Below are 20,415 nucleotides of genomic sequence, written 5' to 3' on the forward strand. Positions count from 1 at the left end.
TGATGTTGCCTGATTGGTGGTGCAACAAGGTGTGGCATTGCTCGGGCTCGGTCCGCCCATGCGCGCTCAAACCGTATGCTTGACCTCCCGGAACGTTATTCCTTATTTCAACGCCAAGTACGCAAACGGGGTCCGTATGGCCGGCGACCCACAGCGATAAGATGTTCTATTTGGTGCCGTTAACAAAGATTTGAACAATTACCAAGTAAGTTGGCTAAGACAGGTTGCCGGGCGTGGATAGGAACCTTCAGACTGGCGGAGGAAAGCATAGACCCATCGTGCCGCGTGACATGATTAGCGGTATATCATTCTATTCAGATGCGGCCGATGGCCCCCTCCAGCCTGTAGCATTAGGCATGGGCATCTTCATCATGCTTGATCAACACAGCCATCCGCGCTCTTGTGGCCAACGGGCATATATACTCGCACGTTACCAGCGACGTCATGCGCATTCTTACTGCCAGTACTGGTGATCAAACCATTGGCGTGCTGGACGAAAGCCCTGGAAGTTGTGCTCCCAGAACAGCCTCATGTACCATAGCTGAACGTAATATAATACCAAGCCTTTCCAAAACCACAGGCATAACCTCCAGCTGTTACTATAAAAGACTTCAACGCCAGGATTGATAGGGAGAAAAGTGCGGGTGCAATCAGCAAACAGGATGCAAAACAGTGAAGGAGTGAATGCTTGCATAAACTAAGAAATCTAGGTTACAGTCAAATCCAGTACATGGGCTCTCCTCCTGGATAGAAATCCGTTAACAAAGGATTCTGTGTATGATCACCCCCATATGGAAAGCTATGGTTGTCGATTGGGATGATACTACGTTCGTCATCATTTGCATCCCCCTTGCGGGTTAAGGGACCACCGAGTTGCTCATCGGCGGAAGTGGTCGCTCCTGTTGGCAATGATAACCCTGGCGATAAGGTCCGACCTCCATCAAGAACTTCAGAAGCGCCAAAGTTCTTGCTGTCAGTGCGGCCATCGCCACCTGTTGTAGCCGCTGCTGGCCTGGGACGGCCTCTGTCATAAGTCAGTCCATCAAGCACCTTAAATAACCCTTGGGCCGGATTGTCAGTGGCCACGTCGCGGAAGCTGCTGCGGACCACGCGCACGCGACTACGTATGTCCTCTGATAACGCAAGATCCATGAACCGGCGCTCAAGATATTCATATACAACTCCTCGCAAGTGTCTTCTGTGCCCTCCTCTAGATCTCGGAAGTATCTTTTCGCAGGAGCCATGCGAAACCACTCTCTCAATAAATCCACCTTGGTAAAAACAAGGATGAAATCGGACTCCTTTAATAAGGGGCTGTTGATAAGACCACCAAAAATGGTTAGTTGGTCTTGCATCCGATTGATATTCTCATCCTCCCAGGATACCCTAGCGTAACTTGTCACGTCCACTGTGTATACTAGTGTATCGGTGTTGGGAAAAACTATGCCCCATTTTCTGCGTTCAACTTGGGCTCCGCCGACATCATGCACAATGTACGTGATGCCCTCGTACTCGAACTTGGACTCTTGAAGGCCGACTGTTTTTATTCTGGTATTGATGATGTCCTGGTCGGAGGGCATGTAATCGGAAGACATGATTCGCTCCGCGTGGCGAACAAAATAGGCGTACCCTTCATTGAGATGATATTTGTGTCTTTTGGCGTAGGCCCTCTGAAATCCAGAGTCGTTCCATAGCGCTTCGACAAGCCAGGCAGCTTTCCGCTTGATGACCGAATTTGCTTGAGATTCGAGATTCCTGTCGTCAAAGGGTATCTTCAGCTGCCGCATACATTGGATGACCTTCCGGGTGCCGTCTATGAAATTATCCCAGATAGTTTCAGCGAACGATTCCCGAAATTTGTCGGAAAATCCCTCACGATCAAGAACCATGGACTTGTGGAGGGTGGACTTTCCACTCTCAGAGGTTCCAAGAATTAATACTCGTTGGGAATCGGAAAATGGTGGGAAGGTAGTAAGTCCCTGGCCAGTCGTCCTTGAAACCCGAGGTGCATTCCACCACTGACCCAAGCGAGTTTCTCGAAGCTGAAAGGTTACCTTTTTCAAGCCGGACTTGCGAGAAAGTTGCTGTTCTTTTCTGTTGGCCCTCTCGAGTAGGATGCTCGAAGAAGAATCGGAACGAGGGGTTGCAGGTCCCTTGATGGTAATTTTAGTTGCCCTTGACCTCACACCCCTGATGGCTTGCCTTAGATGAGACCTTTCAGCCTGCTGATAAACCATCGAACCGAGAATAAGAGTATCGAAATCGAACCGCAGGCTTATGCGGTCAGTTTCCTCGGAGGCCAGGCTTAACGAGCCGTCTCCAATGCCAACAATGGAGGATGAGCAGTCTCGAGCGACACTCAGTATCTCCTGGTTTTCAGCCTGAGATACAAACGCATCTTGTTGAGACCAAGAAGAACTAGATTCGAAGTCAGCTGTGATGCCACCTTTAAGGAGGAGAGTGGAGATGATGATCCAATATACCATTCTAACGCGTGTAGCAATAGATTGAGCGCATTGACCTGGCGGTCAAGTAGAATCGAGTATCCAGACATGTCCTTTTCACTCCATAGAAACTTGAGCTTTTGCTTAGCCCCCATCTGCATTGGTGCTGTTCCCTCGAAGCGGTCGAGCTGTTGTTGGAGCGCCAAAATAAGCGGACTGAAGTTGTTCAGCGAATTGCCGATTTGCAGGCCGAGCTGTTGATACCGTGGATCTCGTGTCCGCTCCGGGCTGTTCCAATCCGCTAGTCTACCAAGAGCCGACTGAACTGTGCATAGTTGGCCGATCATGGTCACAACAAGCAAGGGACAATTGTGGTATTTCGCCTTGATTGAGTTGAGCTTCGTGATACTCTTGATCACAACATCAGTTAAAGACACAACCGTGCCAACAACCTGGACGATCGTAAATGGATCCATAACAAACACAGAGGAGGGACCCAAAGCGAAGGCCAAAAATGTCGCCCTTGAGTGTTTGCAGGCAAAGAAGCTAGGTTAGGGATACTGCAGAGGGAACCCAGGTTTTGCACTGTAATACAATTCACCGATGCAGGCTGCATGCATCGATACTCAGCCACTTCTCATCAGACCACCATCTCAGAAAGGAGGGTTGGCCAAGGGCCCAATCTGCCTCGGGCGCTTGTTGCACGGCATAAGCTATCGCCTAACAAATCGAAGTTGTCAGCCTGCAATCAGGTCTCCTTAGCGTGGTTAGCAAGCTTGATAGGAGTTGGGCTCGAATACTTTAGGGGGCTTTGAAATGTCAGAGGGGGTTTTAAATAGTCTTGGTCATCAAGTCCAGTGTTCGTTAAAACACTCGAGGCTCGTTTCAGCGACGAACACCCAATGCATATTACCCAATACAGCCTTGGTGGATACGAGAGTGAAGTAGGGGCACGCTTAAAGACTGGGACTCTCGAGCGTTATCTGAGGAAAAACTCAAGGCTGCGTAATCGCGGATTATGCCAAGAACAATAACGCATATAGGTTGTAACGTTGAAGGGGCCAGAAAATCATGGTGTGGAAGAGCCTTACAAAGCTGGTTGGTGGCCCATTAGTGCTGATGCCAGCCACCATCCCCCCCCTTCAGGCTTTGTGCATGTTTTTCCACATACCTGCTTAGCACAGCCATACTGAGAGGATAGATATTTCGTTATCGGGCTGGCTCCCCATACGTAAGAACTTGGTGTCCTGGCAGCCCTGAAGGTAGTGTTTTGGGTCGGGCTGAACAATTCGAGTGGGACTCAACAAAGAAATACTATACATACTTCTTTAGCATTTGGCGTCTGATTTTCTCCATTATTATCCCTCTGCAGAAGATGTAAATTTAACAGCAGTTTATCAATCTCATTAGGGAATGGACTTACTGTTGCTACATTGTGCTTTGGGGTCCCACTTTCCCTCCAGGGCCGATAACATAGGCAGGCTTGATCCTACCACGCTGACGGATCCTCTGTACTTTTGGCGTAGCCCGCTTAAGTTGCAAGCTGGTGGTATCCAGTAGTCGCGTGCAAACGAGTCTTGAGGGAGGACTGGAACTCGTCCACACCATCAAATATAGCAGTGTCGGCCATAAAGCCTTCTATGTTTCTACAATGGACCCTATGGGTCAGTAAAAGATTGCCAAGAATGGAGCGTGGGTTCTGGGGCACATAGGTCGGCGAGAACTCACATGTTTGTAATCGCGTCCCGCCCGGGATAAGCCGTCTCATGACTAGGTACCTTGACAACAGCTTAGTTTGGGCATCGCTGAATAAGCAGATGACCTTGGCACCCTTCGTGGCTCTGCCACATGCGGAGCATATCTGCATACGCTGCCTCCAATGCCCTCGGGTCCGTCCTCTTGGTCGCCATGATGTACACCTTGATGTGTTGACCGGGGTCAAATGACCCCTGATGGGCGGGAACAGATACTTTTTGGTACCATCTGTATCGTGGTGTCGATTGATCATAGTTTCGCAAATGGCTCCAGTAAGCTTCGCCTTCTCGCTGACGGCCGAAATAGATCGCATCAAGGACGACTAGGGGCTGTTGTGAATAGGAGTTAGCAGAAGAACTACAATGCCAGACAGTACACAAGCAATTTTCCCGGACCATATTCGTTTCGCGACAGTAGAACCCCAAGGCCGTGATAGCGAGCGTTGGATTCATGCCTCTGGAGAATGGGAATGTCATGGACCTCTTGTGCTTGAGGCAAATGACAAGGAGGCATTCAAGGGTCATCCGGAATGGAGCGTTGTTACGGATTTTGTTGAGCTGGGTTAGCTAAATACGTAATACAATGAAGCCAATCTAAGCCGTGGTCATCGTAAGGGCAGCGGGATCGACAGACTAAGCTTGTAGGGTTCGTTAGACAAGCTACAGTATTTTGGTGATATCATGTTCGCATTAGGTTTTGGCTGCTGACAGTTGTGACAGACCGCCTGCTACATCAACAGCTAGGCCACCATGGATTTATCCCGGGCGACAGATCGCTCATATTCCAACCGGCGCCGATCGTAGACATAGATGAAATTGCAGCTAATATGTCGGCGGAAGACCACTCGTTATTAACGTCAGGCAAGTCACCATCAACAGCAGAAGATCCTAGGGCGTGTCCGAGAGGCAATCCACCCTCTTGGTCCGAGGGTACCGCCCCGACGCCCACGGCTGCGCCCTGTCCCGCTGAACCTGCAATACCTGATGTCGGTGTAGATGTTGGTGTTGATGTCGGTGCTGACTTCGACTGCTGTGTCGGCGGCACCGCCAACAAGATCCGCGCCAACTCCTGGATCTCCCGCACATACCTCGCCGCCCTAGGCCACGTCTCGGCGAGCGCCTTGAGGCAGCCGATGATAAGCCGCAGCTGGTTACGGCCCACGGCGAGCTTCTCGTCCGAGAAGATGGTGCGACACGCCGACAGGAGCGGGATCGCCCCCGTCGTCACCATGCAGACGATGAACGGCGTGTGGCTGAAGCGCTCGGCGGGCAGAGCCAAGAGCCGCACCTGCGCCTCGATGGCGCGCAGGCACCGCGTCGTGTGGACTATCAGGGACTCCTTGGCAATGTGCTCGTCTGACGGGTAGGTGGTGCAGCTGGACATGGTCTCGAGGGGGTGGAAGAGGAGTTTGGAGAAGGGGCGGTGGACGGTGAGGGTGGCGCTGATAAATATCATGAGTATATGTCAGGAATGGAAAACTTTTGGGGGTAGCCTTGAGAATAGAATGAAAGACGTACGTGTGGACGAGCATATGGGCCTGGAACATCAGCTCGTCTATCTCCCCGCTCTCCGACATCACCTCCCTTTTTGATTCAGGGAGGAGGTGAAGCCATCCGTCTATGACGGTGTCTATCTCTTGTATCACCAGTGCCGATCCGTGTGGCTTTGTTAACGGCGGAATGGATTTCAGTGCCGAGGTAATACTGCGGTAGGCACCAACGAGGTGTGCAAAGGAAGAGTAGCCCGGGCCTTCCGTCTCGAGTTCACGGACGCAATAGTCGTCCCACGTCCGTGGGGTTGGTATCGCCTGTTTTAGGGTAAGAAAAGTGTGCGAGAACATGTGGGACAGCAGATGAGATTCCGGGCAAGAGGCAGGCGCCGAAAAGGGGGCGATGCACTGACCTCATTTTCATACTCGTCTTCCTCGCAAGGGAGATCCACTGTCGTCTCAATCTCGCAGACGCGGAAAGAAAAGCTTCTGTCCGTCGCCGCTGTCGAAGCCTCGACGCTGAGCAACTGCCACCAGGTTCGCCGGAAACTTTCGTCCAGCACCGCATCCCCAGCACCGTGCTCGGCAGCGAAAGACCGATGATTCATTCCCAGTTCCACTGCCATGTCTGTAGCAGCGTTGAGCTGCTCATAAGCCCTGGGTCTCTCGTCGGACCAGTACAGTGTTATGGAGTAGAGCAGGTGGCACTGCACCATAAAGGGAGAGGGTGTTGGGCTTTTGGGTATGCTAGGCTGAGACAGTACAATTTCTTTTGACCGTGAACGTGTTTGGAAAAGGGAACCAATATACTTCATCACATAGATTAGGGGATGTAGTTTTTCTAGCAACCCCGGGTCTTTGACCAGACGCTGTAAGGCGGGCTTGGGGACCACACATGGGTGGAATTTGTGGAAGTGAAGATAGTAACAGTCGAGATTTGAGTCTGGAAAAACGCTTGTCCTTGCTGTTTCCGCATGATAAACGGACCCTGAAGAGCCGCTCGTGGATACGCCGGACATAGCGTTGTAGCTGTCCTCGGATTGCGGGTGCTGGCTGGACGGGGTCTCCACAAACATCCTCAGCCAGTCGGGTTCTTCGCTCCGGTCTTGGCGATGCGCACCGGAAGCAGCAGCAGCAGCAGCCCTGTCCCGCGACTGATCAGAGCCGGCAACCGATGGTGACGAGGTTGTCGTCGACTCTTTGGCGGACTCCGCCTCGAGGCGCCTACGTCGGGCTTCCAGTGCAGCCCGGTCGAGCCCGCCTCGCCGCGACTTGGCGTACCGGCACGATTTGTCGTCGGCAATGCACCGGCGGCATTGGGGCTGTTCGGCGCTGCAGCGCACATGTCGCTCGCGACAGGGTATGCAGGCCAATACCACCCTCGGCCCGGCGGCTTTCCGCGAAGTTGAGGAATCTGGTGTGGTGCTCATTATGGGAAACCTGTGATTGTCGTGCCAGAATTGGTTTACGGAATGACGAACTGATTCGGGAATTCGTGTTAGCCGCTAAACCCCTGAGGAACGCCCTTTTTAAGCGGGGAGCATTGGTGCAGCGGCGGGTGAGTCAGCCCGCCGCTCGGGTACTCGGGGAACCGTTTAGCGGGTAGCCGCATAATTCTGCGGCGGCTCACAGGCTCATGCAGCAAAGCCCGTGTCAGCACTAGGCAATTCTCCTGCTCTAATTGACACCTGCCCTGCTGTACCCATCCGACCCGTTCGAGTCCCACGATGCTTAACAGTATCTTCGAGTAGACGAGTCCCCGGGTTCCACCCGCACGGCAGACGTTGCAAGCCATTTTGAACATCCTTTCGATGCCCTTGAGCAATCATCGCATCATGGCGCAGGATATTAAAAGAGGCCGAGAGACGAAGTCTTCATGGCCAATCAAGCGAGTCAACACAACCTGGACGACAATTACGACGACAATCTAGAAATAACTGAATTCTCAACCCATCAATATGACCAAGCGGATCATCGTCGTCGGGGCTGGCTTCGCCGGCCTCATGAGCGCTCTGGCCGCCAAGCGCCTCATCAGCATGTCTCTTGAGGACAGCCCGGAGCCAGCAGAAGAAATTGAAGTGGCCGTCATTGCGCCCGAGGCAATGTTGGTGGTACGCCCGCGACTCTACGAGGAGAATGTCGCCGACATGAGCGCACCCCTGGCCGAGCTGTTCAAAGTCACTGGGATTAGGTTCGTGCAAGGCAGCGTTGAGTGCATTGACGTCGAGAACCAGCTGGTAATCAGCGCGGATGTCGCTGGACTGCGCTCCACCCTCTCCTACGACCGCCTCGTGCTCGCCGCGGGCAGCGACAACTTGTGTCCTGCCAATGTACCTGGGCTGAGCGAGCACACATTCGCGATTGACCATATCCAGAACGCTGTGCGGTTAGAGGAGCACTTGAAGAACCTGCCTTCGGTCCCCGCGAGTCCAGGTCGCAATACCGTTGTAGTCTGCGGCGGCGGCTACACCGGCCTCGAGCTAGCTGCCGAGCTGCCTGGCCGCCTGGCCAAAATCCCTGGCTTCGGAAAGGAAACTCGGGTCATCGTCATCGAGCGCGCTGATACCGTCGGGCCCGATCTGCCCGCTAGCATGCGGCCCATCGTGCTAGAAACCCTAGAGAGGCTCGGCGTCGAAGTCAAGCTGGGCACCGCCGTCACCAGCATCGACGCGACCGGCATCACCACCAACGCCGGTGAGCGCATCAAGACGATGACCCCCATTTGGACAGCAGGAACCGTTGCCGCGCCCCTGACGCAGCAGATCCCTGGAACCAAGGACTGGTTCGGCCGCCTATTGGTGGACGCCCACCTGCGCTGCCCCGGAGCCCAGGCGATATACGCCGCTGGCGACACGGCGTGTGCGCGCACCGACGAAGGCGATTCTCCTGACGCCGTGAAGTCGACGGCCCAATACACCAAGATGTCGTGCCAGCATGCCATGCCCATGGGCCGGTACGCGGGCCACAACGCTGCCGCGGACCTGCTGGGCTTGCCGGCGCTGCGGTACAGCCAGGTCATGCTGGGGACCATCCTGGACCTGGGGCGCGACGACGCCATCTTCGCGGCTGGCGCCGGGGATGAGGCCGTGGTGGCGCTGGAGGGCGCGGCGGCGAAGCCCCTCAAACGCTGGATCAACGAGACGTTGATCTACCCGCCCCCGGCCGACGATCTGGCGGGGGCGTTGGCGGCGGGGGATCCGGTGAACCGGACGGTGGTGCCGGCGGGTCTGGGGTGCTGAGTTGAATTGTTAGGTATCTTGATGAGAGATGTTACTTATTGGTGGGTTACCATGGTACCAGCTGGCTGCCTAGTGTCATGGCGGATCAATCTCCTCTTCCCTGGTACCGCTATTTCGTACATGTAATTATCAAAAGCGTGAAGTTATTGGCCTAGCGGGGGCACCCCCTTTCTTCTCAGTATTTAAGTATCCCGAATTGTCACCAGATGATAAGAAGCTGTTGATCTATCCCCTTTCACTGTCGTCAACATCTAGCCCTCTTTTATCGGGCATACCTAGTCTTTCGTCATACGTCCCGGGCCCCAATCCTGGGAATATTGATGCCGTGTATGGCTACGACCAGTTATTCGAAATTATCATCGCCAATGATGTTGAAGCACTAGAGGCAAAAGTGGGATGGCTGAGTGAGGGTCAAGAAATCGAAAGTGTTTTGATTGATGCGGTCCAACCCATCTGACCACCAGGTCTGGGAAAACTGCAATGCTAAAAGCCCATCCCCTGGTCAGACGTACCATCTACTAAACGAATGAGCGATAGTACCCCGGGTTGACTTTCCTCCGCCATTAATATCTACCCCATCTCCGCTCCTCCCTCCCCTATGTCTCCCCGCCTTGCTCATACGCACCCACTCAGGAGCATCCCGTCGGCTTGTTGTCCAAGCAGAAGTTGACGCAGGCGTTGCGCTGGACCAGGGTAAGCCGCTTGATATGGCCCTGCTCGGCGCGGGGCGCGCCGCACTGGTTGGTCAAACGGATCGTCGGCGTCAAGAGGTCGCCGTACGTGAGCCCGGCCACCTTCTGGCTCGTGTGCGCGCAGCAGTACGAGACGGCCGTCCCGCGCACCACCTCGGCGATGCAGACCGAGTTCCCGTTGCCCGGGATCCGGACCATGGACGACTGCGCGAGCGCCTGCGCCAGGTACCCGCATAAGATGGGGGACGGCGCGTTGCCCCGCAGGCACTCGTCCTGCTCGGCCATGGTGCAGATGCGCGGCGGGGGCAGGGGGGTGACGGTCGGGGTGGGGATGGTGATGGGGACGGCCGTGGGCGCGGGGCCCTCGTCGGCGTAGACGCGGAAGCGGAGGGACTCGTTGGCGGAGGCGCTGCCGTCGCCCTTGAAGGCGCTGTCGAAGAGGTACTTCTCGTCGAGGGAGAGTTGGCGCGGGTCCAGCTCGTCGAGATCGGGGGACGCGGGGGCGGCGAGGACGGAGGAGAGGCTGCCGAGGGCGGCGAGGCAGGTCAGGAGGTTGGTGTGGAAGATCATGGTGGCTGTTGTTTTGGGGTGTGCAATAGAGTTGCTTGGGCTGGATGAGTTGCTAATGGGAGTGGCTGCTGAGCGAGATTTGTCGTGGCCGAGAGGAGGGAGTTCCGAGCCTTTATATAGACGATTTGGCACTCACTGGCATTGCCATGTCGTAGTATCTCTCTGGAAGCTTGTGATTTTGCTGCTAGGGATATTTGCGATTGTGTTGATTCGGGGGCACCGAGATTTTCATGCGGTGATGCCTACTACTTGGGAACAAACGAAGCCTGTGGCACGATCGTCACTTGTCTTTTGCTGCCTTCTCCATCGAAGGTATGGATTCTTGGCCCTCGCCATGTTGCCGGTGGCATCTCGCCCGTCCTCTCCGCCGGCTCCGGAAGCCTCGGGTTCAACGAATTTCGGCCACATATCTCATTCCCGCAGAGCTGTTGGGGGACAGCAGTCCAGGGCGGGATCAGAATGTTGCAATTTGCTCTGTTTCGCCGATGATGGCGCTAAATGAAATCGCTCAGAACAAAAGGGGTCGAAAGCTGAATGTTGAGACATATGGCGGCGGTTCGTACCACGGGGTTCGTGGGACACCAACATTCTAGACTGGGAAGACCAAGGATTACTTCTTGCTGCATGAATACGGACTATACGATGCCGCTTCTTCCAAAGGAGATCTCTGTCAGTTAGGCCTTGGGGCGTTTCAATGGCATCGTGATTGTGCGAGTCTACGTTTCATGCTCGTTGGGCTAGAACCCCCTATTATTTGAGATGCCTGGCAGTTCTTAGCTTACATCTCAACCGCCCAGTAAACATCGTCTCAGATGATTTGGCGATACGTCCTACAAGTAGTTGAAAATGGCTGACCACGAAACCGTCATAGTGCCAATTGCCGAGGAGGGGAAAAGGAGAAGAGGCGACAATGCAAAGATCCAGCTTTGCAGTATTACCACCCAAACGAAGGGAGAGAAACCTCAAATGCCAGCTGACTCGTGCACCCGCTTGATCTCCTCGGCCGCCAGTTCAACTTTCCTCTGTACCCGAGCTCTGAACCTAGGGTCCCTCTCGCTCTCCAAGGCCACGTTCTCGCTGCGGACCATGTCAAGTGTGACGCGGACGTTCTCGAGATGCAGCTCGACCTTACTCTGTAAATCCTCCTGGAGCTTATCGGCGATCGTGGCGTACCCGCCCTTGAACTGGCTTAGTAGATCCTTGAATAGGGTGTCACGTCTCACGACGCGGTTGATTATGCCCTTTCGGCGGGCGTCGCTGCCCGTGCCTGCCATCAAGGTTCCCGAATCCACTGGTCAACTTTCGTCATGTGGGCAATAGCGTAAAGGTTTAGCCTGCTTACCGCATTCTGCAATGCAATTCCGGTATGCAGTTTCCATTGCTTGGCCCATGAAGGAGGATCTGATACCGGAAAGGGCATCGATCCTCAAAGCACTACTGGAGTTAATAGACGAATCTGACCCCAAAGTTTACATTTTCTTGAGAAAGTGAAGCCTTACTCCATAGCTTTTGTGGATTCCTCGCACACAGTTTCCATGTCTCTTTCCAGGAGACATTGACGACTTTCGATAGCTTGGATGAGAGCCAAGGTCGAGGGCGAAGAGTCATCCATTTCGGTATCTTGGTGAGTTTTGTCAGTCCATAATTGCATTGGAAAAGGATAGAAATGCAACACCGTGCTTCTCTGTACCCAAATATTGTGTTGCCCAGGTCATGAGTTCCTGGACCTGGGATATAAGATGCTCATGACTTTGCTCGACCGACGCGCAAAGCTGTGACCACAGCGGTGTCAATTCATTGACCATGGCCGTGATGGCCTCCCCGTTCCAATCGTGGTAGCCGACTTTCGGAGTGGAGTAGTCGCCATAGTTCCGGCAAAAAGCGGAGTAGGTTGCTTTATTCTGTCAGTATATCCCGGTACGTTTCGACATGGCTCGGCGCAGACTCACCATGGTGCCACTATGAGATTCAATTCTCATTTAGTCGATATATCCGCCGGAAGGACATCTCGGGTGATTTACTTACACCAGTCCATTCCCAGCTAGCCTCTGTCGCGTGTTCACACCATAGAGGGACTCGATCCCCTGTAAGAGACAAATCAACAAGACTAAACTCTTGATGAACCAGAGATGAAACTTACGGCTGGGGTTGTAAATACACCTCTTGAAACGATTTCTTGTCGACGAAGAGATGGAACTTATCTCACTCGAACTTCCCCATAGCTCCTTTCGGTTTGCGTGTCAGGATCTGTTCTCGAAACTTGTAACAACCGTTCAGGGCCATACCCGTTTCAGTCTCCCCTCCAATGTGTTCAAAGCCTCTCGGACATTCTGCTTCCTCTCCGCCGTCATGGTCCCGAGCCCGGACTGCACCCACAGATCGACGTCGCGCACCAGCGCCGGGACGCGGTGCTTCATGTAATGCTCAGCCATCCGGCGCTGGCTCTCGGAGACCATCTGCATGCAGTGCGCACGTACTGCGGGGACGCCGCTCAGCTGCAGGTGGCGAATGGCGTCGGCCTTTGGCTCGTTCCGGTTGTCCCAGTACTCCGTGTTGCTGATACAGAACACCGCGAGCGTGTGGCTGGGGACTTTTTCTTTATAGTTGTTCCGCAGCTTGCTCTTGGTGATGTCGTTACGGCAGGTCATCAGGTAGCGTTTCAGTCTGAGAAGGTAGGTTAGTCAAGTTTGTAACAGCCCTTTCCTTCGTTCATCAGGAATGTTCTGTTAGATGTTCACTTACTCGAAGAGCCGATCGGTATACTTGGTCCTGAAGTCTTCAAGTTAGCACCCAGCCTATCAGCAGTAAATGGAAGTTTTGCTTACTTGGCTTTCTTCAAATTCCGAATGAGGCAGATCTGCTCATTCTTGTCTTCTTCATTCATGCCATCATCAGATAGATCGTACTCTTCCAGCTCCCTTTCGATGTCTCTAATGTGAAGACGAGCATGTTCCGCATCGGTCGATTTTTGTTGGATCATCCGTGCCTTTTCCCCTTTCCAGTCCTTTTTAGCTTCTTCTGCCTTGATGTCCTGAGTCACTGTCAGACGTTTGATCGCTTAACGATATAGGGCATGACCAGAGAACGAAATACTCACATCGGATCTGGTGCATATGATTCCGACATTACTGAGCTTTGCCTTCTTGGCCAGCTCAATCACGTTCATGACGCCTTCGTCGGTGATGGCACGACCCTCGATGCAAACCGCAAAAATCTCGTCGCATTCGAGTAGATATCTCTCGGTAATATGGCGTCGTGCGGCGTTGAGGTCACGAAGGCCTGCGATGGTGAGAAGTCAGCCTGATACGAATGGCGAGATCGCTTACCTGGCAGATCCACCAAAATCAACCCCTTACTCAGGATCTGAGCCTTCAGATACACACTGATGAAGTCAGCCACCATCATGCAGTCTTGGGGTGCTACCTACTTGATCTTCTTGATGAAAGGCCACTCAGCGGGACCATCAGCTTGAACTTGTTCCGAGGTGAGTCGCGCCAGAAGGTTGGAGCAATATTCTATGTTGAGTGTGGTGTGCGACACATCTTCAAATGACGGTGAGACCTCGCTCAGCCAACCATAGAGCATCTCCAGGCCTTCTGCCTCTGTCAGCCTCATGAGGCGAGAGCCGTCTCGAAAGCGATCGCGGAACATGACCTCGAAGGTGTGCTGGGCTACCTTGGCCATCTCCTCGTAGTGGTCCCGCTCTTCTCCCGCCAGCGTCAGTTCGTTCAGATGGAAGTTCCGGTATGCTTGCACCAAGCGCGCCAGCTGGTCTTGGACTTCCTCCTGGGTGAAGCGGTGGACTTGGACGACGAAGTCATCTCGGGCGTGGAAATGGTACTCGGTGGCGACGCAAGTACATGCTGCTCCGCCGTTGCTCTTTCCCTCGACTTTTAGCGTGACCTCACAAACACTGCATGTGGGGGCTCACTTACGGCACGCGCGAGGCCACTGCAGTCCAGCAGGGAGTTTAAAAGACTGCTTTTTCCTGGGGTTGCAAGTGGTCAGTTTCTAAATCCTATGTCTACCAGGACTGTTTGACCTTACCCACGCCGGAGTCGCCCACGAAGCCGACAGTACGACTGGGCGGGCAGTGAAATGTTGACAACATCTTGGCTTCCTGATGCAAGCGCTTCATGGTCGAGTCTGGGTCGGTATGAAGTGAGCCACTCGCCAACGTGTCCGTCAGGTCGGACATGACTTTCCGAGCATCGCGAAAGGCGGACTGGAAGGTAGGCTCGTTGAACCGATCGTTCGGGGCCTTCTCATCTTGGACCTCATAGATCTCCACGTTGAGCCGGGAGCTGGACCGCCGCCGCCGACCACTTCTTCGAGGCAACGGTGTTGCCGGTGTCGACTGTTGGCCATCAGGTGTGAGCAGCCCCGCGGACCGGCTGCCGCTCGCATCACTGCTTATATTGTTCAACGCATCAGCTAGCTCCGACATGCCCATGGGTTTAGCAGCAGGTCTGGAAATGTCCAAATCCTGTAGCCGCGCGTCGATGCTACTGAGGCCATCATCATCGTTAGAATTGCGCCCACCGCGCAATCGGGGCGAAGCATGGACATCATCATGTGAGCTGCCGGACGATGCCGGTGGAGTGAGCGACACTGAGGGCGTACGTGCATGTGTGCTTGTAGTATTGGTCCAAGACCGGTTTCTGGCTGGGTTCGAGGTTCTGGGCTCAATAGAGGGGATGACATTGGCCGAGAAGATACTTGGTCTCTCTTGATATTCCCGGACGTCTCCGCCTTCGACACTTGTCGTTGGCGTACTCCCGCTTCTGGGGGTGAGAATGCCGTCTGAGGACTCGGACGCTCCCTGTTGGGGTGCAGTGAAAGTGAAACGGTAGCTGGAAGTCTAGGTAGAGTTAGCCTTGGGAGTGCAGAGGCTTTCGTATCACTTACGTCAAGCTGAGTCATTGCGTGCGACTGTGATCAATGATAATGTGGCCAAGAAAACGCAGAATGGGCGTTAGAGTCAACTGTGGTGTTGTACGTAGGGAGGGTAATAGACCACTTGTACTGGCATGCAGACTGGCGAACTGAGGATTTACTATAACTATCTAGGAGAGCGAGCTCTTGATAATGCTGAAGAGAGGCACCCTTTGTGAGTGAACTGGTTTCTACTTCCCCTCATCCCCAAGAGTTGTGGCGCAATGGCAACCGAACCAACATAGTCTCAGCCGCCAGCGTTGGCCGCAGTGATGGCCGTTTCGTTACCAATCTGGGGTCGTGTGCCTGACCTGCATGAAGGTGTCTCATGCATGCTTCAGGGGATGCTGCATGGGAGGCGGTAGGGGTACTGGCTGGTCAGTTCCTACCTAGAGTAAAACATATGCGACTTCACGGATCCAAGTTGCTAACCAAACACGATGTTCCATACCAGGACAAAATCGGCTTGCCCATGGAATGAGGCTGCATTTGACAGCTGTTGATGTTGCGACATGCGCATCCGAGACAGGTTCATGTGGCCGTCAGCAGCATCCATGCGCGCGGTTGCAGAAGTGTAGAAAACAAGGTCTGACTCCAATTGGCCCGACAAGCCCAATTGCGTGGCTGAATCTTCAACGGTCACCATGCCTGAATATGCAAGCGTGGTTCGATGCTAGCATGGAATTGACCATTTCAGAAAAGACCAAGACGAAGTTGAGTGATGAAAAATGAGTAGTTGTACATTCTATTTAAATCATGAGTATTGCTGGCCAATATAACAAAAGCTGGATGAGCGGACGCTGAAACCAAGAATAGGGGGGTTTAGCAGCTCAGTGCCAGCCCCTCAGCGGCGACCCCCGCCCCAAATTTGCGCTAACCCAACCAACAGCTTGCGCAACCGATCTCTTCAAACCAAAACGCCATGCCAATCATATTCCCCTGTCCACCCAGAACCCCCATCTCAGTAGGTAATCATAACGGCCTTGTTCACATAGTCGGCATTCCTCTGCAGCAAAAGATTCTGCGCAATCCATTTCCCCGTGTCCTCCCTCGAGATGAAGTACCCGATGGCCTCGGACAAGCGCCCCTCTTTGTAATCCTCGACGCCGACCCGGATGGGCTTGTCGGTCTCGCCGTCCGACAGCAGACTGGGCCGCACGATGGTGTAGGCCTCGCCGCTGTTCCTCAAGGACTCCTCCATAGCCTCCTTGTCGATGTGCGGCACCTTCAGCATCCACCCGTAGACGGGATACAGCGCCAGCGGGTAGTCGCGGCCGTGCTTGGACACCCCCGTGGTGCTGCACACGACAATGTGCGGGCGGCCCGTCGCGTTCTTGCTCGCGCGCAGGTCCGCGATCGCCTCGAGCACGCAGGCCATGGCGGTCCGGCACACCGAGGGGTCGTCGATGGTCAACTTGTGCAAGATCGGCTTGCCGCCGACAGTGAAGACAATCTCGTCCACCAGCGATGACCCGTCGGCTTTGAGCAGGCAGTTGGCGACATCGGAGGCGTTCTTGGCGTTGCCCTCCACCACGCGCAGGTTCGGCGTGGTCGCGGGCGGGAAGATGGAGGTGAGCTTGGCCGGGTAGCGGCAAAGGGCGATGCACTGGTGGCCTGCTTTCAGGGTGTACTTCAGCGCTGAGAGGCCTGTTCCGCCGCTGGCGCCGAAGAAGGCGACGGTCTTCGTTTCGCTGCTCATGATTGATATAGGCAAAGACTGCTGTGTATACACACTCATATGACTGTAGGCAAGATGGCGGGTAATGGAATAGACGGAAGTTGCCGTGTGGATCTTTTATATAGGCGCACGACGTGTAAGCAGTCTCGTTCAGTTGCAAGTCGAACGAAGCAGGTTGTTTTTAGCTCGTGTGTAATGATGAGTGTGCTGCATTTTTATCATCATGAGCTTGATACACTTCCCAATATATATGTTGTCTTCTTTAAGCGTCGACGTAAGCTTCGGGTCAGAAATTCGCGTCATGTTCTTTGTCGCAATCGACTTGCCTGGAGTCTCGGCCATTTCTCGCGTCCCTTTTCGGGGTGGACTCGCTTCTGTCGCCGCCACATGACCTCAGCTGGGCTAGCTGGGGTAAGCCACAGCATTCCCTCATACCAGCCACTAGCTGGAACTGGTATGGCGTTCTTTCCCGGCGTCAGGCAGCACCCCATTAAGTGCGCTATGCTGACTACCTTCTTCTACACCACGTCCTTGCCAAGATAGCAGCGGCAAAAGCAGCTTCGGCATATATTCGCCTAACACCATCATGCCTTGACGAGCTGTATATGCCGGATTCCCATTGGTTATACTAGGGTCCCACCAGAGCGGCACAGTGTGGGACGACCCCCAGATCCTCCGGGGCGTCAGCCACCTTTGATTCGATCGCAGCATGTCGCAAGTGCCCCCCGCCGCCGATTCGTCGGGCCCCGGGCCCGAGAAAAGCGCGAGGGACGCACCGCAGCACGCAGCGGCCACCACCAAGCCACGCAGCTGCGTCGTCTGCCGCTCCCGCAAAGTACGGTGCGACAAGCTTTCCCCGTGCTCCAATTGCCGCCGCGCCAATATTCCTTGCGTCCTTCCCTCGGCCGATCGCCCGCCGAGGTGGGCCCGCCGCCTGGACCGCGCCAATCTCGCTGCTTTGTCATCTTCTAATGAGACACAGCGGCAGCAGCAGCAGTCGTCATCACATACTCATGATGCCGGTGAGACTGCTACTGTCCAGGTTGCAGAGCGGCTACAGAAGCTGGAAAGCCTGGTAAAGGACCTCAGCAGCCAGCTGGAGCAGGCACAGGCGGCTCTTCCTGCTGCCAGCTCAGACTCCCCATCGGCCAACTCTACGGGGAGCGCGGCGCGTAGGGAAGCAGAGAACTGGGGAGACTCGCCTTCGGCTCAATCGGGCCCAAATGCCACAAGGCAATCTGGGAGACTGGTGATCCAGGACGCTGGCAGTCGCTACATCAGCAGTGACTTCTGGTCCAAAATCAATGATGAAGTTAAACCATCCCTTGTTTACCCCTTTTTAGTAGTAGTTGTTGTTGTTGGATTCTGACGGCCTATTGCAGCTCACCGCGCTGAGGATGGACACTGCCCATCCTCCAGACGAGGAGTCAAGCTCCGAGGACGAAATGTCCCCCGAAAATAGCCAATCAACTGATGAACTTCAGAGGACGCCATCAGATCGCAACGCGTTCATTTTCGGCCATAACATTGGTGCCTCTCCTTATTCCAGCTCCGACCTTCACCCTCTTCCATCGCAGGTCTCATACCTGCTTGATATATACGCGAACAATGTCAATTATATGGCACAAGCCGTCCATATGCCCACTGTCGTTAAGTTGTCTCGAGAGATGCGTTCTAAAGGCACCGCCAGCCTAACGCCCTCTAACGAAGCTTTACTATTTGCCGTATACTATGCCGCAATCACGTCCATGGAGGAGGATGACGTATGTAAATCTCCTAACGCATCATTATGGTGCCTACCTCATGTACGTTCACTTGAAGCAGTGCAGGTTGCTGATTTTTTCATCAGGTCAAAGCGAATTTCGGTGCCTCCAGATCCGACCTCAATCGCCGGTTCCGATTGGGCTTTGAAAGTGCCGTTGCAAGAGCCGACTTTCTGAACGCACCCAACGTAACTCTAGTACAAGCTTTCATAGCCTTCCTCTGCCTCGCCCGCCGGCATGATAGCCCGCGCTACATCTGGATGATGGTCGGCATTGTCATCCGAATGGCCCAATCGATCGGTCTACACCGCGATGGGTCCCACTTCCCGACTCTAAGCCCCTATGAGATCGAGATACGGCGCAGGGCCTGGTGGGCGCTCTACATGCTCGACATGAGGTCCTCGGAGGATCAAGGGACAGACCTCACTATCGGGACTGACAGCTTTGATACGAAGATACCCCTGAACATCAACGATACCGATATCGACCCAAGCATGAAAGAGCCACCAAGAGCCCGTGTGGGCGTCACTGATACCACGGGTGCGTTTGTATCCATCGAGTACTGCATCACAACGAGAAAGTTGATGTTTCTCGAGATGAAAGACGGGACGCCGGATTATGATCACCTCAGCCGCCTGTTGGATGAAATGTACGAGAAGCTTTATCGAGAGTGCTTTCAACATGTCGCCCAGGTCGGCGAGGTCGTTAGCGAAGTCGGCATCAACATCACGCGGCTTGTCATGGCAAAGCTGAAGCTTGTTGTCTTCGTACCAACGCTGCTCTCCTCTTCGACCGACACCTTCTCGGATGATATTCGCACCTCGCTCTTTGTGGCGGCGATCGAGGTGGCCGAGTACAATCACTCGATGAACGAAAACACCGCCTTTGTTCCCTATCGTTGGATATTCCAGACCTATACCCACTGGCAATCCGTCGTCTACTTGCTACTGGAGATATCGCGGCGTGCGTGGTCGCCCCTGGTGGAGCGCGCCTGGGTGGCTCTGCACAGTAAATGGCTCATCCCGACCAATGCGTTCAAGATGGACAAGAATAAGGAGATCAGTCTGCCTCTGAAGAAACTACTGGCCAAGGCGCGGAAGCACCGTGCGGTTGAGCTGGAGCGGCTTCGGGGGCACCCGTCGGCAGTTATGGCTCTCGAGGAGGAATACATGAAGGGGTCGCATGTGCCCGCAAGTTCCGGGTCTTGCCCATCTGGCGTCGATGCTGTTGACGCCTTCCGCCAGCTTTGGCGCCAGACTCTGGCTACGCCAGCCGATGCCGGGACTCAGCGGCAGGCGGCAAGCTCCAGATACCCCACACAAGGGAGCGATGCTCATGCTGGCGATATAGCAGGAGTGCTTGCAGGAAACTTGACGTCGAAAGACTTGTTCTCGAGCCTGGGCGGTGGCACGGGATTTACAGATCCCAATCGCAGCGTCACAACACAAGCCGGCTACCTTGACCCCAACCAAGCCAATATGACTTCACAGTCCATGCCCAACCCCGACCATGCCGCGTTCGCAGTACCATCGTCGCTGGCAGGCGGGCAGACTTCAGATTTTGCCATGAACCCGGTTCAGGGTCATGACCCCCATGCGTTTAGTCCGTCGTGGCTGTGGGCGGATATGGACCCCTACACCGACGTGTTTGCCAACCTGGACGGGAGTCCCGGGGATACCGGGATGGACTTGGATCACGATATGAACTGGTCTGACTGGGTCCAGTCGGCCAAACATATGGAACGGAATGCTGGGCCGGGGGGCTAAACTGGTTACCACAGAAGACGTAGGGGTTAACGACAAGATTAACCCCCAGGCTAATGCCACCCTAGCTACTAACATCTAGCTTGT

The 20,415-nt window shown here is 54.3% G+C and overlaps 7 protein-coding genes across 7 annotated transcripts; 2 read left to right on the top strand and 5 right to left on the bottom strand.

The window, feature by feature from the left end:
- Nucleotides 1-1,034: 1,034 nt before the first annotated feature.
- PG985_013955 (guanine nucleotide-binding protein alpha subunit) lies at nt 1,035-2,920 on the bottom strand (the record flags this gene model as incomplete). Its single annotated transcript, XM_066833721.1, has 2 exons — nt 1,035-2,418; nt 2,484-2,920. The coding sequence occupies 2 exons, from the start codon at nt 2,918-2,920 to the stop codon at nt 1,035-1,037; spliced, it is 1,821 nt and encodes a 606-aa protein (XP_066678461.1).
- Nucleotides 2,921-4,931: 2,011 nt separating this feature from the next.
- Nucleotides 4,932-7,118, bottom strand: PG985_013956 (C6 zinc finger domain protein; the record flags this gene model as incomplete). Its single annotated transcript, XM_066833722.1, has 3 exons — nt 4,932-5,640; nt 5,717-6,006; nt 6,102-7,118. 3 exons carry the CDS (start codon nt 7,116-7,118, stop codon nt 4,932-4,934), a joined length of 2,016 nt encoding a protein of 671 aa, XP_066678462.1.
- Nucleotides 7,119-7,646: 528 nt separating this feature from the next.
- Nucleotides 7,647-8,927, top strand: PG985_013957 (uncharacterized protein; the record flags this gene model as incomplete). The annotated part of the gene is made up of 1 exon (XM_066833723.1): nt 7,647-8,927. One exon carries the CDS (start codon nt 7,647-7,649, stop codon nt 8,925-8,927), a length of 1,281 nt encoding a protein of 426 aa, XP_066678463.1.
- Nucleotides 8,928-9,556: 629 nt separating this feature from the next.
- On the bottom strand, nt 9,557-10,189 carry PG985_013958 (uncharacterized protein; the record flags this gene model as incomplete). Its single annotated transcript, XM_066833724.1, has 1 exon — nt 9,557-10,189. The coding sequence occupies one exon, from the start codon at nt 10,187-10,189 to the stop codon at nt 9,557-9,559; it is 633 nt and encodes a 210-aa protein (XP_066678464.1).
- Nucleotides 10,190-11,151: 962 nt separating this feature from the next.
- On the bottom strand, nt 11,152-15,112 carry PG985_013959 (uncharacterized protein; the record flags this gene model as incomplete). The annotated part of the gene is made up of 15 exons (XM_066833725.1): nt 11,152-11,480; nt 11,532-11,623; nt 11,689-11,809; nt 11,865-12,083; nt 12,139-12,148; nt 12,215-12,235; nt 12,475-12,853; nt 12,932-12,958; nt 13,015-13,220; nt 13,287-13,468; nt 13,516-13,571; nt 13,617-14,068; nt 14,125-14,177; nt 14,237-15,050; nt 15,098-15,112. 15 exons carry the CDS (start codon nt 15,110-15,112, stop codon nt 11,152-11,154), a joined length of 2,976 nt encoding a protein of 991 aa, XP_066678465.1.
- A 973-nt stretch (nt 15,113-16,085) lies between these two features.
- On the bottom strand, nt 16,086-16,823 carry PG985_013960 (uncharacterized protein; the record flags this gene model as incomplete). The annotated part of the gene is made up of 1 exon (XM_066833726.1): nt 16,086-16,823. One exon carries the CDS (start codon nt 16,821-16,823, stop codon nt 16,086-16,088), a length of 738 nt encoding a protein of 245 aa, XP_066678466.1.
- Nucleotides 16,824-17,511: 688 nt separating this feature from the next.
- Nucleotides 17,512-20,331, top strand: PG985_013961 (fungal-specific transcription factor domain-containing protein; the record flags this gene model as incomplete). Its single annotated transcript, XM_066833727.1, has 3 exons — nt 17,512-18,114; nt 18,185-18,565; nt 18,652-20,331. 3 exons carry the CDS (start codon nt 17,512-17,514, stop codon nt 20,329-20,331), a joined length of 2,664 nt encoding a protein of 887 aa, XP_066678467.1.
- Between the last annotated feature and the right edge of the window lie 84 nt (nt 20,332-20,415).

Source organism: Apiospora marii (genome assembly GCF_038362585.1).
Source record: "Apiospora marii strain CBS 49790 chromosome Unknown utg000011l_segment0_segment0, whole genome shotgun sequence".
Lineage (NCBI taxonomy): Eukaryota > Fungi > Ascomycota > Sordariomycetes > Amphisphaeriales > Apiosporaceae > Apiospora > Apiospora marii.